The sequence below is a fragment of the Elephantulus edwardii genome, unplaced genomic scaffold (assembly GCF_000299155.1).
Source record: "Elephantulus edwardii isolate Elephantulus edwardi_28Jun2011 unplaced genomic scaffold, EleEdw1.0 scaffold00063, whole genome shotgun sequence".
In the NCBI taxonomy this organism is placed as follows: Eukaryota; Metazoa; Chordata; class Mammalia; order Macroscelidea; family Macroscelididae; genus Elephantulus; species Elephantulus edwardii.
In genome coordinates this window covers 8,782,804-8,800,816 of record NW_006399813.1, presented here as the reverse complement: position 1 = coordinate 8,800,816, position 18,013 = coordinate 8,782,804, and the positions used below count along the sequence as shown (strand labels likewise).

General features: G+C 48.0%; 1 protein-coding gene across 2 annotated transcripts in view; it reads left to right on the top strand.

Annotated features, from left to right (window-relative positions):
- The window catches only part of PLXNA2 (plexin A2), a 297,126-nt gene that overhangs the window by 244,226 nt on the left and 34,887 nt on the right, over positions 1 to 18,013 (top strand). For both annotated transcript variants that reach the window (XM_006887939.1, XM_006887940.1), the window contains 2 exons: positions 5,375 to 5,526; positions 15,990 to 16,107. In XM_006887939.1, the coding sequence (XP_006888001.1) occupies positions 5,375 to 5,526; positions 15,990 to 16,107 (270 nt within the window). The remainder of the gene's footprint in view (positions 1 to 5,374; positions 5,527 to 15,989; positions 16,108 to 18,013) is intronic.

Below are 18,013 nucleotides of genomic sequence, written 5' to 3'. Positions count from 1 at the left end.
ATTCTGAGGCTCCGTCTAACATACTTTAGACATGTTGTGAGGAGAGACCGGTCCTTGGAGAAGGACATCATGCTTGGGAGGGTGGAGGGACAGCGCAGTAGGGGAAGGCCCTCTATGAGGTGGATTGATTCAGTGACTGGGATAATCGGGATGGGAGTGGCAGAGACATTGTGATAGGTATAGGACAGAGCAGAGTTTAGGTCTGTTGTACATAGGGTCGCTATGAGTCGCAAGCGACTCAATGGCACATAACAACAACAACAACAACATTCTGACAACTTCCTCCTGGCCCAAGTATAGGTTTCACATGAGCCCAATCAAGTCTTCTGGGATTCCCATTCTCCTCAATGTTAGCCATGATGTGTTGCGATCCACACAGTCAAATGCCTTTGCTGAGTCATTGAAACACAGACAGACATTCATCTAGTACTCTTTGTTTTTTGCCAAGATCCATCTGAAATTGGTGATAATGTCTCTAGTAGCATGGCCTCTTCTAAACCCAGCTTGTATTTCTGGTAGTTTTCAGCCAATGTGCTGTTCTGGTTATTTTTGCATAAGCTGGAAGTTATACCACTAGTATTTGAAATACCGGCAGGATCACCCATGGTGGACACATTTCAGTGGACCTTCTGAACTAAGAGAGGCCTAGTGAGGAACTTCCAAAACGCAGACAGCGAAAACACCGTGGATGACACTGTCCGATTCACCTGCTTTTGGCATGTCATCAGAAGAGATAAATTTACTGGCCAAAGAGATTGTATTTGATGGCACAGAGGCCCAGCAAGGACAAGGGACCTCCTTAGTGAGATAGATGGACACAGTAGCCAGTGCAGTGGGCTCAAATATACTCATTGGAAGGATGACGCAGGACTGGGCAACATCCTGCTCTCTTGAACATAAGTCACTAAGAATCAGAGTCAACTCGGCAGCTGTTATTTATCTATCTAATAATTTTAGAACTATAGAAATGATCTTCCTTCTTGAAACCGTATTGGCTGACTTCTGACCAGATCTGTAGTAACCAGCCAGCCTTCCTGCCTTCCAGCACTGAAGCCATGTCTCTGACACCTGCCCTAGAATGTCAGAAGGGAATAAATACTACGACTCCCCTTCCAGCAGGAGGGCGCTACCCCAAGGAACCTACGAATGCCACAGAGGAGTCCCCACAATACAAGCCCCACATGCTACCTGTGAGACGGAAATATTTTTAGGCTTTCCAGAAAGATTTCACTTCACAGTTTTTCTGAAAGGTTGTAATTAACTTCAGTGAGCACAAAGAATGCAGTTTTATAAATAAAGGTGGGGGAAGACAGAGAGCCAATCACCGTTTTTCTGTCATTGTTGAGGGAGGTGGGATCATGGTATCCAGGTGGCTAAGGGGAGGGGAGTAGAGGGGTGGGGAGAGCGTATTCCTCATAGATCAAAGGAATGTCTGAAGCCAGAAGTATATTTTCACCAATGACGCTCTCCTGCAGCAGAAGGAGGAAGCTGCCCCTCTGTTTCTCATTAACGGAGGCCCATCCCTCAGAGCCCAAGATCCAAGGACCTGAGGGGAAATCACACCGAGGGAGCACAGAACAGCCACAGTCTGGAACTGCCTGGTGCTTTTAAAGTCCTCAGTGACCCAGAAGCCGGGGGCACCATGGGTTTATCATATCAGCTCCTCTAAGTGGTCCTTGCGCCCCCAACATCCACCCCGGAACTTGAAGATGCCTCTGAGGCACCTCCACATCCGAGCACAGACAAGATGATGGGGGCCCCAGATGAGAGTGTTCTTATCCTGGGCTGGCTGAGGGGAGAAGGGGATGTGCCGTGCAAATTCTACAGGGAGGATCAGCAAGAATGGAAGGTTGAAGCTCTGACTTCAAGTCTCACAGCCAGCTTCCTTACAGTCCACAATGCAAGCAGCATGAGAAGGAGAGAATTGGCTTCACCAGCACTGTCACCTTCTTCTCTGCTCATTGTCACGTGGAGATTGGTGGTCAAGTTCATGGCCAAACTCATGGTGTCTGTCACACAGATGGAAGGATGTCCCTTTAGAGGAGAAGAAAGTTGATAGGATGCCTCCAGGCCCTTTGACAACATCTTCATCCATCCTTCTCTGGTCCTGAGGACAGCTGACCCCAAAGCCTGCAGGACCACCCCATCAGCATGTGCGAGACTCAGGAGAAAGTTCTCCATAAGTGCCCAGGGACATAGACTGCAGACCTTCTCAGAGACCCCATCAGGGAGGTCCCAGTGGCTTCCTGAGCTCCTAGATCCTTCCGTCAAGGCATTGCTTTGCTCCTCATGCACTAGAGCTTTTCACGACTATGTGCACACCAGCAGAGCTCTAATAGCCTAGTGGCAAGAAGCTGCACTGCAATCTCAAAAGCACACGGTTCAAATCCACCAGCTGCTCTGTGGGAGAAGGTTGGGCAGTTTCCTTCCGTGTGATTAACTACCTCTGGAAACCTGCTGGAGGGTCAGTTCTAGGTCAGTTCCAACTCGGTACACAACAACAACATGTGTGCACCCTGAACAAGGCTGTAATCACACCCACAACTTCACCACTACTCATTTTTCTCACAGTAAAATCACGATCTTGGGGCAAGATCCCACTGGGCCCTCTGTTCATTCTGGATTTATGTGTTTCCCTGTTGCCTAGGGTTGCCTAGAGCCCTTGGCTTCAAGAGAACTTGATACCACAAAGTGTAGATTTTTCTCTGGGATCTGCTGGATTGCAAAGAGTTGAGTTTTTCTGAGAACTTGGTCTATGCCCACACGGAAGCTTCCACCTTAGGGGAGCCTGATTCTGCAGTTCTGTTTCCTATTGGGTCAAAGCTACGTGAGGCTGTGTCAGCATTTAATGACTGAATTATGGAATGAAAAAAGAAATGATCTTTACTCACAGAAAGGCAACAGAGATTCAGAAAACCCTAAAGTTGTTTCTTCATGTTGCTAGCATATGTCACAGGAACTTTTCCCCCCCTACAGAACACCAAACGTCAAGCATGCTTTCTTTGATCCACCCCCCTCGAGCCAGCCATAATCCCACACTCCTGGGAGCTCCCACAGCTTTCTCCTTATCCCTATCTTATCACTGCATCCCAGCATCGGCATTATTTATACACTTCTTTTATCTCGTTCTAGTTGACTGTATGTTCCTTGAGGGCAAATTTCCAGCCCCATTTCTCACAGTAACCACCCCCCCATAAGTTCTAGACTCAATTAGCATTGATCACACCTCACCATTACAGGCCCGTCACTAGAGTCTGTGTCATTCAGCCATGTAACTCGTGGTGTCACCAGACCATACAGAATCCTTAGGAATGTTTATCCGTTTCAATCAATAATATGTAATGAATATAGCTGCAAATTGATGGGATGTGGCATATAATAGTATATGAATACTAACGACAAAATAGTTTTATAAAATACTTCTACAGTGAATTATAACATTATAACATTCTTGTAACTGAGTGGGTGACTTTTTAAATAACTTTTCTCTGTTAAATTATTGGGGAGCACTGGTGATCTAGCAGGTGAGGAGTTGCACTGCCAACTTAAAAACTGGTGGTTTGAATCCTCCAGCTTCTCTTTGGGAGCAAGAAGGGCCGTCTCCTCCTGTCTTTGAAAATCCTTTGGAGGGTCAGCTATGAGTCAGTGCTGGCATGAAGGCAATGAAGGATCACTCTCCCCAGCCCCCAAGTAAAAGTCGTTGCTATAGGTTCACTGATATGTTTGGGGAAAGTGCAGCCAGAGTGCTCCTTGGAGGTAAAGATGGCAAAGCTTTGTCTTTCATATTTTGGACACGTAGCTAGGCTATTCCTTGGAAAGAGACATCAGTGCTTGGAAAGATGTAGGGTCAGTGCAGACCCTGGTGTGAACCTGGGCTTGGACTTGTCTGAGATTGACTGGATGAATGGACACTGTGTCTTCAGCAATGGGCTAATTTGTTAAAGATGATGGCTAGAGCAGGATAGAACAGGGTTCAGACTGGCTGTTCATTGGATTGCTATGAGTCATTCTCAACTTGACCTCACCTAACAACAACACAATATAGGTTCACAACTAATTACCACAACACTGAACCTATTGTAGATAGTGTCAAAAACAAGCTCATGGAGACCCTATGAACAACACATCTGAACCATGTCCTATCTTGGGCCAACCTCCTTGCTGTATTCAGTGTTGTATTATTGTATCTAAAATGAGGAAAATTTTACAGTATCAGTGATGATAAACCCCCCGGCAGCAACAAAAGCAACAGCGTGTGTTGTAGCACCTGGAGCTACAAGCACGTGATTCCAGGGGTCCTTCTTGTAATTGGATGATACTGCCAGCTCCCAGAACAGCACATTCAGGAACTTAAAAAAAGAAGTTAACAGAGGCTTAGCCTTGTAAGAATACAGATATTTATATGGATGTATGGCTTACATTTGTACACTGGGCTTACACATAAATGTTATTATTGTTATAACTAACTGCAGGGACATTTTTATTTTAACCCATATATTAAATTTCTAATGAAACGCAGCACAGAAAGTTTGTAGACACTCACTTTGGTGTCATTACTTCTAACAGAATCACCAAGTGCAGCCTGCAACCCCAGCCCCACCCCTCCTATGTATGACATCACTGGTGACAGAGCTCTTTCTGGTTTAAGGAGTGCACCCAAATGCACCACTTTATTTGGAGCTCCCAAGTTTCCCCATAAAGCTGGTAGAGGTGATTATCCCATGTCACAACTAAGGGCTGAGGTTTGGAGAGATTGTGTGACTTGTCACAATCAAGTGGAATCAGCTGAGTTCACAAATTCAGCGACAGTGAATTAGAAGCACATCTGAAACAATGATTTTTCTGTCTCTGAATCCAGTCCTTTTCCTGATAAATAGGTTGTTTTTAACAATCTGTTACTTCAGATGGAAGGATGGATGGATGGATGGATGGATGGATGGATGGATGGATGGATGGATGGATAAGTGAATGAATGATGAATGACGGACAATTGAACTAAAGAACTGAGGAGATAGTGTAAACCAGATTATTTTAGGATCCTAGATAAGCTACAGGGGCACTCTGGTAGGCCAGTGATAAGAAACTGCAGTGCAATCCCAAAACACATGGTTCAAATCTACCAGCTGCTCACGGGAGAAGGATGGGCACTCTCTGCCTGTGCTGCCAGCTCCCTGTGAAAACCATGGGCTGTCCGCTGTGAGTCGAGTCTGACTAGACAATACATAACAACAGATAAGCTAAAAGCTGCAGAGCACATCACAGTTCCTCTGCACTCTGTTGTCCCTCTGAGGTCTAAGTTTCCCTCCAGGGAGAAGACACTGCCGTTTCTGGTCCTGTAGCCACCCAAGTCTGCTAACCCCTCTTCCTCCTGCAGATCTTGACCGTGTCGGGGCCACCAGAAGGAGGGACTCGCGTGACCATCCACGGTGTGAACCTGGGCCTGGACTTCTCTGAGATCGCCCACCACGTGCAGGTGGCTGGGGTGCCCTGCACGCCCCTCCCGGGGGAGTACATCGTCGCTGAGCAGTGAGTCCACCCCACAGCCCTGGTCTTCTTACCCAGGGGGTTTGCTTCCCATGGGAGCCTAGGGCAGGGGGTGGGGGCTTAGCCTGCATTCTCCCAGGACTCACCTTGGGTCCTGCTCTTCTCATGGACCCTGCCCCACAAAACCTTCCCAGCAGCCTCTCCTGCTCCACCTTCACCCTCAGAAGGTCTGCTCTGTCGAGGGCCCTGTTCCCTGCCGCCTCTGGCATCTGGGCTCCCAGCAGTGACACTGCCACTCCTTCGTCCTCCGCCTGCCCGCGGGCCTGACTGAGCCAGTTCCCCGACAAGACCTGGCTCCTCCTCGGCCCCCATTGGCATGCATCCGGCATGGTGGGCTGCGGGCAACAATTTGTTTGGCGCATGGGGCTCTGACAGCAGCTTAATCCGAGCAGGGCCTCCGCCGGAGCAAATTCATTTATTTCACTAAGGGAAATGTCAGCTGGAAATTAGAAAATAGGCATGCAGCAGCGGACAGGCGGACGGGGCTCCAGGAGTGACATATGTTCCAATTTGGGGTGTTCATTTGGCAGCGGCGGCCACTGTGGAGTCGGTGGGCAGAAGGTGGGCATGAAGCTGGGGGTGGGAGGGTGCAGGCAGGGAGGCCTCTTCCCTCAAAAAAGGAAAGAGGTGGGGTGCAGCAGGCTCATCCAGCATGATCTGTCACAGAAAGGCAGGTCAGGTCACCCTCATCCTGCGGAGAACACAGCCCAATAAGAGGCGCTAAGAACACGGTCAAGGGCTTGCCTGTAGGGAGGAGCCTCCTTCCCTCAGAATTCCCCTCAGCCGCCACAGGCCCACTCCCCCACCCTCCCCAGAGCCAACCATTCATTGTAGCCATAAAAATGACATCGCTTCATCCGTTATCAAGCACTCTCTCATCCATTCTCTCACTTCTAATTAATTGGTAAGGACCCTGAGAAGTAGATATCGGCATCTCCATTTTCAAAGCAAGAGGGAGCAAAGGCTTGGAGAAGTGGGGTGACTCTCTCAAGGTCACGCAGAATTGGAATTCTGGTCTCCCGATTCCTGCTCATTGCATTCCACAGTGGTGATGGGACACAACTCCTGGGCAGGGGTGACCTGGAGAGGTCGTGGTTCCCAAGTGTTTGGCTCTGAGGGCCAGAGACCTCCTGTCCATCATGTAGGATGATGGATAACCCCCAGGGTAGCCTCCATAAGGGTGGGAGACAAGAAGAGAGAACACCAAGACCTGGGGAGGGGCCTGCAGTGACTCCGTGGACACATGAGGGCAGAAGATGGCCTCAGGCCTGTTCCTTCATTTAGAACCGTGTCCGGACAAAGAGTCAATCTCAGAGGAAGGGTAATCAGGTCCACATAAAAAGAACTACTCAGTTCTTGTCCAGGCACCTCTGACTCATAGCCACTCCATGCACGTCAGGGTGGAAATGTGCTTCACAAGGTTATTTTCAGAAGTAGATTCCTCCAAGGCACATCTAGGTAGACTTGAACCACCAACCTTTACGTTAAGCCACTGAGTGTGCCCACTGTTTTGGGTCGCTCAGGGACAGAAAGGGAAATATTAGTAGATCAGTAGTTCATGTGAACCAGAAAAGGAGGCAGAATAACCTGGGGCAGGAAGTGCAAGCATCTGCAGAGATCCCTGAGGGGAGAGGTCTTTCCAGAGTCCAGCATGCTCCCCCAATGGCCAAGGTTCGAGGCTCACTGATTCGCATCTGCCTTGGTCTCAAGGGCCTGCCCTGGGTCCCCAGAGAGCCCAGTCATGTATTTGCTGGGATGGTACAGAAACCCAGAGGAAAGGGGCTACAGCCAAGCAATAATGATAGCTGGACATCAAAACATCAAGAGATGTGGTATTAAAAGTTCTTCCTGTCCTGGAGCCTCTGTGTGCCCACCCTGAGACTGTAGCAAGCCCTTTGGTCTCTTGGACCCTCATCAGGCAAATAGAGACCCTGTTTTCTGTGACACGGGGTCTCGAGGACACATGGATATGATGAGAACACGGAGACTAAAGGAACGAAGGCATTTCTGCTGCGTTCAGAAGGCAGATGTTCCACACCTGCACCACAGGAAGGATCAGTACAGAAAGGCAGCAAGATGGAAGTGAGGCCACAGCTGGAGCCTGGGGAGGTGAACAGCCATCTCTAGTCCCAGCCAAGACCACAATTACCTTAGGAGACCACCTCCGTGTCTCCTCAGGCACAAGGGCAGACAGGAGGGTGCGGGCACCCTGGACGCTGGCCTGATGCAGCCCTGGTTCCCCGCCGTGCCAGGTTCATTACTGCTCTTGAGGTTTCAGAGTTTGCTAACATCATTAAAGCTTCCATCCTGGGCAGGGAGCAGCAGGCACAATCGTTACAGATGTCTCTGAGAGATGAATTTGGCTAACCAGGCGCGGTGCAGAGACCCGGGCCCCGGCAGGCTTAGCGGGCATGGTAATGGCTCACCATATGCTGGTGCTTCCCCATCTATCACTCAGCAATTAGGTTAATGTTGGTTAAAGGGCCCCGCTTAGTCTTGCAATCAGCACCCCACTGGTCTGCAGAGGGTCGGATGATTCCAGAACAGGACATTCTAGGGCAGTGGGATGCTGCAGCTCAGCCTGGGTCTGGGGGCTCTGAGTGAGAGTCAGACCCTCCCCCTCTCATCTGCTATACCAGAGCACTCATCCATTGTCGGAGGGATAGTAGATGCATGTGCTTCTCACCCCCCACCCCCCGGGTATGCATAGCCTACGCTATCTGTGTGGTCCTTGGTGATGTAGTTAAGTGCTTGACCTCTAGCCAAAAGGTTGGAAGTTTGAGCCCACATAGAGGCACCTCAGAAGGAAAGCCTGGCAATTTGTATCTTAAAAGAACGAGCTGCTGAAGGTTCTATGAAGCACTGTAAGGTCACCACCAGGCAGAGTTGACTCAGCAGTGGCTGGTCACTGTTGTGCAGGTGTGTAGAGAGTGTGCGTCGGGAGAAGGGGAGCAAAGCCTTAGATGAGCTACGGACAAGATGGATAACTGGAGGAAAGGAATTTTACTCCCTGCTTTTCAAAATCCTTATCTGGAAAATATTTATATAGGAAAGGATGGTTCACAATTAACACCCATGGCACCAGCAGTCAAGAAAGCAAGAGGGGAGAAGAAAAGAGAAGAGAACAGAGGAGAGGAGAGGAAAGGAGAGGAGGGGAGGGGAGGGGAAGAGAAGGGAGGGGAGGGGAGAGGAAGAGAAGAGAAAGAAAAAAGAAAAAAAAGAAGGAAGGGAAGGGAAGGGAAGGAAAAGGAAAAGGAAAAAGAGAAAGAGATGTTTTGCTTTGGGTCCTGTCAAGGATTTCTCCAAAGTGCAAAAGAACAGGGGTGACACTTTAAAGAGTAGGATGCGCAGATCCAGGCTGTGGTATTTTCAATCACCTCTGACGCATCCAAGCAAGATGACTATGGATAATGGAAGAAGAACGATGGTGTCAGTCCCGAGTGCAGAGTGTCTGTGGACTGCCGTAACTGCAAACAGGTCTGTCTTGAAGGCTGTACAATAGTGCTCTTCAGAGCTAAGGATAATGAAATTTGATCTCACATGCTTTGGGCATATTGTCAGGATACTCCACTCCTTGAAGAAAGAAAAAGAGAGGGAGATCCCACTCAAGATGGACTGGCACAGCGACCGTGACATTTAGCTGGAGTCTGTCAGAGGTTCAGACCTGTTGTTCACAAGGTCACTATGAGTCGACTCAGTGGCGGCTAGCAACAGCAAAGATGCCAGAAGAAGTTCTGTGCAGCTCCCAGTGAAGGAAATTTAATCTGCAGTACTAGGATCACTGTCTCAAATGTGAAGGCTGGAATGGTTGCCTGATTCCTCACTGGGAAAGTAGAAAGTGCAGGCATCTGTAGCTATTGTCTCCTGGTACTACACAGAGAGACATTAGGAGGCTGAGAAAATGGGAGCCTCCAGAAGGCAAATTACAGGGACCGTGCAGACTTGACGGCTTAAAGATGAAGTCACACACATACAGACATTGCCCGAAGTCATACAGCCAGGAAGATGGTGAGGATGGGGGGCTGACTGACTGGCTGTCAGAACCTTAGGAGTCCAGCTCGATAATTCCACTGCCCCAGCCAACAGCTTCAACTCTGCTCCAGCATGCTGCCTTGACCACCCCACTCACTTCCCAAAAGACACACAGGGCACCTAATTACATACACAGTGGACTCCACAGAGGTGAGTGATCCAAGACCTACTCTTTAGGGTCAGGAAGAACTGCATTGCATCCTGGCTCTCACGGCATTAAATAAGTCACTAAGTACCTCTGGAACTTAGTTATATAATGTATAAAATGAAGATGACAAGACCTGCCTTGAATGTCCAGCGACCACTATCAGCCCGTCGGCTCTGGACCACAGAAAGTTCTGGATAGAGTGAGGAGAAAAGTGTGGAACAGAATTCAAAATCAGAAAAATCAGACTGACTTGTTTCTGGCCTGATACTTTGTTGTTGTTGTTGTAGTTGTTGTGTACCATCAAGTCAACATCAGCCTATGCATAGCTGACCCACTCCCAGGTTTTCAGAGGCTGTAAACTGCACAGGAGGAGATTGCCCATCTGTCTCCCATGGAGCACCTGATGGATTCTAACCACATGCCTTCATTCTGGTAGTGCAATTCCTTACCGCTAAGCCACCAGAGCTCCCTTTGAGATCAGTGGAATTCCCAAGACTGAGGCCTTTAGGCTCAGAACTTCAAGCCCAGGACTGAACCCGTCTCTGGAGATTACTTTGGAGTCAAAGAACCAGACCTGTAAAATGAACAGTAGAATTTATGAGAAACGTACTCCTCAGACCACAGATGAGACAGATTGACATGGTAACTGGGGCAGTGGGATTAGGGGTGTCAGAGTCAGTGAGACTGGCTCAGAATAAGGCAGGATTCAGAGCTATTGTACATAAGGTCGCTATGAATTGCAGACAACTCAATGGCACTTAACAACAACAACAACTCCTCAAAATGATCAACACCAGATAAGACCCGAAGGACGTTATTTGCTAAAAGCAAAGCTGAGGGACAGGAGAAAAGGACAAATGGAAACAGGACACTCAGGGAGGAACCTGAGAGAGTGTTGTGATGGTGAAGGAATTCCAGCCAATGTCACAAGGCAAATTACAAAATGAGGAAAAGACATGGAAAGAATTTTCACAGAGGAAGATATTCAAATGGCAAACAGACACATGAAGAAATGCTTCAAATCCCTGGCAATAAAGAGAGATGCAAATCAAAACAACAATGAGGTACCATCTCACTCCAGTAAGAGTGGCTAAATTTAACAAAACAGCAAGTAATAAATGTTGCAGAGAATGTGGCGAGAAAGGAACTCTTATACATTGGTGGGATTGTAAAATGGTACAACCACTCTGGAAGGCAGTTTGGCGCTTCCTCAAAAAAGCTGAACATGGAAATTCCATATGACCCAGCTATTCCACTACTTGGAATATACCCTGAGAGAATGAGAAATGAGGCACAAATGGAGATTTGTACACCAATGTTCATAGCAGCATTATTCACCATCGCAAGAACGTGGGAACAGCCCAAAGTTTTAAATAAATTTTTGAGCGTGACACAAATTTGTTTTGTAAACTTTCACCTAATTTAAGAAATAAATCTTAGAGGTCACAGTCAGAATTTCTACTTGTTGAAAAGAGAGAGAGAAACCTGCCGGCTAGGAGAGCGTGAGTTGGCATGCGACCCTTTCTTGCCTTGTCCCTGGCACGGTCATAGCTCAGTAAACTGCAGCTCTTTGCTTTAGCCTAATATTCACTCTTCAATATAACCCTGCAGCTGCGGCTGTGTCTGCCTCCAGCTCTCTACCTCCTTGAGCTCAGAGAACAAATGCCTATGACAAATATACTTAAGGCCTTTCAGCCCTTCCCTGTAAGCACTGAATCCCAGGAAAAAAGAGAAGAGTTAGAGATTGTTCAAGTTCTTGTTCTGGTCTTCACTTTTCATCCCAGCCCCTCTTCACACTCCCCCCTGTGGAGCAGACCCTCTTTCCACTGTTGACCTGAGGGGTCAGCAGCCATGCTGAGAGAGGATCCAATGTAACCCCTGTGCTGTGTCCTTCTAGGCAGAGGTCTCTCAAGCCAATTGCAGGTGACCAGCCTGACACTCAGCTAGTACCTGCCTTTCACCAACTGCCCTTATCCCAGGGCCTTGACATGTGCAGCGTGCCTTTTTAAGTGAACCCTGAGCAAAAGAAGGTTTAAGAAAAGGCAATGAGTCAAGAGACAATCTCATTGTTAATCCCCTGCTGAGACCTCCTGGGTCTCCTTTCCTCAGGTGACCTCATAGTCCTGAAGGATAATTTCAGTGTCACCCATGACCTTTGGGTGTGCTCAGCTTTTCATATTCCATTACCTCAAACCCATCGTTATTTCTTCCTTCTTTTCCTCTTGAGGCTTATTCCACTGGTATGTGCAGGAGATAAGGATGAGAGAGGGGGGCAAGAAGGGTTTAATTACAAAGTGAGGGAAAGAGAGGGGTGTACCTTCTCTTCTTCTCTTCCTTCTACCCATGATGGATTACTAATTCTCCTCCAGAGGACATGAGAGGCAGATCGGAGAATGTCTGCTGGACAGCTAGGGCCTCTGGTCTTCTGATAGCAGCAGGTGCAGTAATACTACATGTTGTTTCAAGTCTCCTCTGACTCACGGTGACCCCGTGGCTGTCAAACTGTGCTCCACAGAGTGTTCAGTGCCTGGCGCCTTTCAGAAACAGATCACCAGTCTTTTCTTCCAAGACACCTCTGGGTAGATTCAAACCTTCAGCCCTTCCATTAGTAGCCAAGCACTTAGCCATTTGTGCCACCTCAGGACTCCAGAGCAGGGACTTGTTGTTGTTGTTGTTGGGTGACATCGAGTCAAGTGCCGAGTAGGTAGTTGCGTGAATATAGCCACACGCAGCATCTTAAATTAAGCTCTTCAAATGCTCCCCTAATGAGGTTTAAGGAGACAGTTAGGTGGAGGAAACGCTAATTGATCCTCCCGATTGCGTTTACTCTGGTTTCATAATTAATTTCTTTATTCAGATTGAAAGGGAGGGGAGGAGAGTCTTCCACGCGCACTCGGTACTTTCTTGTTGAATCTAATATGCTAAACGTAATAAGACAGTTATTGCATGTTAAGTAAATATTCGCCGGGAGTGAAAGTACTTATTTGGGATTAACTGTTAGGAAGGAGCCAGAGATGAGCGGCATGCCGTGTGGGTGAGCGTGCGGCGTATTTGTTTAATGCAAGTTATATTACATCAAAATGAAATCTCTGTTTAGTTACCTTCCTTCCTGGAGAAGCTGTTGAGATAAGCATCGCTCGGTTAAACACGGATCTTCCCCACCGTGCCAGGATAATGCCAAGGATTAGTGTAGAGGGGTCTGTTTCTCTGACTCCCCACTCAGCAAACCTACAAGGGCTACCAGACTATCTTAAATGGCATTTAGAAGTCGAGGAAAATCTTCCCTCTCCTTCCAGGCTCCTTTTTGCTAAGCTTTGTGGGGCTCCTTACCCTGCAATTCTGAGATGGAGGTGTCCCCAAGAACCCGATGAGGTGCCCAGCGCCTCGCCTGTCCCCCAGCTGCCTGCACTGTTTAGAATGCTGCTACAGCTAAGGTAACCCGTATCTAAATGTGCTTCTTGGAGTTTATCTGCGACACCAGCAGTCATCACTGGAGGTATTGATCGGGGCTTCCTGAGAAAGAATGCTACACACCTCTCTTTCCTCCAGCTCGCCTGTGAGTGTAAAACGTGACTTCCAGCCTTGACGCTGTGTCTGTCACAGTGGGGCCCACCAGCTTAGTGTGCCCTGCGTTTGATTAAGTGGGAGTCCAGTGTCAGCTGACATCTAATGAATTCATCCACATCCCACCCCTTTCCCCACAACCACAAGCCAACCACTACTCGCCACTCCCCACTGTCTGCTGGGAGCTCCTGTTTGGGGATCTCACTATCTCTCCAGATTATCTATTCCCTTTTTTAAGCTCTCTGCAGGAAACAAGGAACAATTGAATCAGCTTGGCAAAGGGCCTCTCAGCCTCTTTTAGGGAGAGCTGCAATGTTTATTTGTCACAGAAAAAGAATGCCAAGGAAATTTGTTGCCCCTATATCTCTTTTTCATTTATTCCACAAGCATCTACTGCATACCTATCCAATGCTAAGGAACCCTGGTAGCACAGGGCATAACTGAAAGGTTGGAAATTCGAGTTTATCTATGGGAGAAAGGTGAGGTGGTCTGCTCCCGTTAACATGTACAACCCTAAGGGAGGATCGTCATAAGTTGGCAACAGGTTTGGTTCGGTTTTGATTTGATGGCTCTTGGCAATGTACTAGCTCTTAGGCACTGCCAGCTTGCTCATAGAATTAGGTAACAGAATATATCAGAAGTGCCGAAGGTTTTTCAGTTGCAACTGAGTGGCTTCCAATTCACAGCTACCCTGAGTGCTTTAGAGTAGAACTGTGCTCCCTTGGGTTTTCTGTGGCTGCTTTGGGGATTGTGTTCTTCCAAGATCATCAAACCTTTCTTCTGCATGGCCTCTGGGGGGCAGTATTGTGGCTAGGCTTGGTGCCACCCATTGCTGTCGCTCATGATGTCACCCACATGTACTTTCTCCCATACCAGGCCATACAGAATCCTTAGTAATAGTTATTAATGAACGTACCATGGACTTCCAAGAGAACAAACAGGTAACAGGTCTGGCCTGGAGAGGATAAAACCAAGCTGCTCCTTGGAAGCAAGGATTTGGAAGCTCTGTCTCACATACCTTGGACATGTTGCCAGGAGTTGTCCTTAGAGAGGGACATCATGCTTGGAAGGGTGGAGGGACAGTGCCGGGGAGGAGGACCCTGGATGAGACAGATTGACTCAGTGACTGGGGTAATGGCTGTAGGTGTGTCAGAAACAGTGAGAGTGATTCAGGATAGGGTGGAGTTCAGAATCATTGAACACAAGGCCATAATGAGTCAATAGCACATAAAAATAACAACACTATATTATTCATACTGTTGTTGTGTGCCATTAAGTTGGAACTTATAGCTGACCCTCCAGCGGGTTCTGAGAGGCAGGAAACCTCACAGGAGGAGATTGCCTATCCTTTTCCTGCAGAGCAACTGGGGGATTTGAACTGTGTAAGATTGCAGCACAGCTTCTTACCGCTAGGCCACCAGAGCCCACCTGTTATTGGTACTGACAACAAAATTCTTTTCTAAAATCTTTCTATGTTGATTACATTTAGTTGCATTATAAATAAGTTTAGAAGTCTTTGGACATTGTTTTCCCTTCTTTTTAATTACTACTTCATTCTCATAAAATTGTTGGTCAGGCTCACAACTACTACATAAAACAATACTGTCGCTAAAAAACCAGAAAATGTGACAGTCAGTGACCATAAAACACGGCAGCACTAAAATCAGCAGTGCGTACTTGCAGCTGATGAAACCATGCAACTTGAAGTGTCACTGGAACTTGTAATAAGGACAGCTCTGAATGGAGCCCATTAGCAGGTTCAGAGAGGAAATAAGCATGAGAGTTTCAGCCTTATTGGTATATTGATATGTGTAAACCAGGCTGCTCCTTGGAGACAAGGATTCTGAAGCTCTGTCTGACATACTTTGGCCATGTTGCAAGGATGGGCCAGTCCTTGGAGAGGAACATCATGCCTGGGAGGGTGGAGGGACAGCGCAGGAGGGGAAGACCCAGGAAGCTCTCGTGGCCTAGCAGCAAGAACCTGCCCTGCAATCCAGAAGGCATGTGGTTCAAATTCATCAGATGCTCCCCTTGAGAAGGAGGGGCCATCTCCTGTGCCTGTCGGATCTGACTCAACAGCACAAAACAACAACAATTTAAAAAAAGAGAGAGAGAGAGAGAATAAAGACTCTGGATAAAATGAATGGACTCAATGACTGGCTAATGGGCATAAGTTTTTAAGAGACGATAAGGCTGGCTCAGGATAGAGCAGGGTTCAGAGCTGTTGCACGTGGGGTCACTATGAGTCACAGGCGACTCAATGGCACATAACAAAACAACAAGAAAGGTACCCAAAAACGGTTTTGTCTGACTAACTATAGAAATGCTTTCTGAAGAATAAATTTCTGCTGAAAACACTACCAAAATTTCACAGACAGTCATTTTTGTGTCGGCCTGTGACAGGGTCACCTGAGGCCACTCCTCCCTATTCCTCTAGTGTGCCCCTATCTAGCTAGACTTGAGCCTCCAGACTTTCAGTTAGCAGCCAATCATACTAACCACCTGCCCAACGTGTGGTCTGAACATAAGGTGTTAGGGATGAGTGACTGACATTCAGAGAGGGAAGGCAGTGTGCCCCAGGTCACACAGCTGAGTCCTGGTCCAGTCATAGTTCAAGACTCTGCGGATTCTCACTGATAAAGTGATGGAGAAGCAAGGCAAGAGTAGCTGCTCTCACCAACCCTCCCACTTGTGTCTGCAGGATCGTCTGTGAGATGAGCCATGCCCTCGTGGGAACCACCTCTGGGCCTGTGCGCCTGTGCATCGGCGAGTGTAAGCCGGAGTTCATGACCAAGTCCCACCAGCAGTACACCTTTGTGGTGAGTGGGGGGGGGGGCAGAGCCAGCCTGGGAGGCCCAGCCTAGGTGAGCTGGCTACCTCTGCCCCAGTCCTTACCCATCCAGGCTCCACATGCCCTCTCCCCAGCATGCTGCACCCAGCTTCTTTAAAACTATGCTGGAGGGCAAAGTGGCGAGCTTGGCATTGCTTCTTTGCAACTTGGTTATTCTGAAGCAGGATGATGGGAATACTGGAGTCTCAGACGGCCACAGGACAAAGTTCTAAATGTGGCAACACTGAGCCTTTCTTAGAAAGAGCAGCCTCAACAAGGAGTGTCGGGCAGGGAGGCTGTCCCTTGTCCCATCAATGTGATATCTTACTTAGTCCGGTTCCAGCTGAGTGAGGACACATCGCCTGAGGGACCTAATTAAACGGGTCTATATATATCCACATGCTTTGCTTTACTTTCGGCCAAGGATGTTGTAAGTGGGAAGCTAAAAGAGTTACTAAGATCCTGCACGGGGCGAGGGAAGGTGTGTTTGTACATGCGACCACAAGAATGGGGCGTGCCTGTGAGCAGCTGGGTGTGAATGTGTGGTTACACACACATATAGCGCCACACTCACACCTGGAAACACCTCATCGGGCTCAGGTAACAGGTAGAATCACACCGGGCTCCTCTAAAGCTGGCACTGTGTTTATAGTGAATCAATAACTTGCTCCTCAGGCCCTAGGGCCCTTTTCTGACACATACCTACAGTGCCACATGGCCCTTTTCTGACACATACCTACAGTGTAGCCACATTGAATTCTTCACTAGGAAACATTAACACCAGCGGATGGGGTCAAACCAGCCTTGCTAAGAGCTTTGAAAACTCATCAAACTAGGAAATTCTCTTCTCCCAAAAGTATTTTACTGCTCAGCCTAGGTTTTCAAGCTGCTGCCTTCTTATTCGATATTTCCTCCTCCTTGCAGGGAGCTCTGTAGAGAGCTGTGCTCTGAACTCCGAGGTTAAGCCTCTGTGTTCGTTCCAAGGGAGAAGGATGGGCAATCTGCCCTCATGGGATTTACAGCCTCAGAAACCCACTGTAATTAGTGTTGTTGTATACCGTGGAGTCAGAGCCTACCCACAGCTGGCCCTCCAGTGTGTTTTCAGAGTCAGTAAATCATATGGGAGGAGAATGTCTGCCTTTCTCCCACAGAGCAACTAGTGGATTCAAACCATGTGCCTTTGGATTAGCAATACAATGCCTCTCCCCTAAGCCACCAGAACTCCCCACTAGAGGGCTAGTTATGTGTTACTTCCAACTTGACAGCATTGAGAGAGGAGTTCTTCTTCTTCTTCTTCTTCTTCTTCTTCTTCTTCTTCTTCTTCTTCTTCTTCTTCTTCTTCTTCTTCTTCTTCTTCTTTCTTCTTCTTCTTCTTCTTTTTTTTAATTGGGAGTTCTTCTTTTTTTAAACTCTCTTAGATGGGTGAGTGCTGCTGACTGTCTCCAGCCAGCCAACTCCATCACCTAGCCAGTGCAGACACGTGCTTACGTATATAAGAGGCAAACACCAAATGAGGAGAGAATTATAGACAGTTGGAGCTGAGAGGGGCTTATCAAGACTTCAGCCAACCTCCTCATTTCTCAGAAGAGGAAACAAGGTCAGGGTGACCCAGAGCCTTCCCTCAGGACACAGCTAGTGAACACCGTGTACAAACTAGAATCCTTGCCGTGTAGCTGCTAGTTCAGTCGTAGACTTCTCACCTGCCATGTAGGATGCCAGCTTTGAGTCTTGGCCGATGCACCTCACAAACCACACGTCTGCAAGTTGTGTGTTGCTACAGTGCTGAACAGATGACACCAGAGCTACCACAGCTTCCAGACCAAGGCAAATTAGGCAAAAGCCCTGGCAATCTACTTCCAAGAAATTCAGCCCAACGGATCACAGCGTTCTGACCT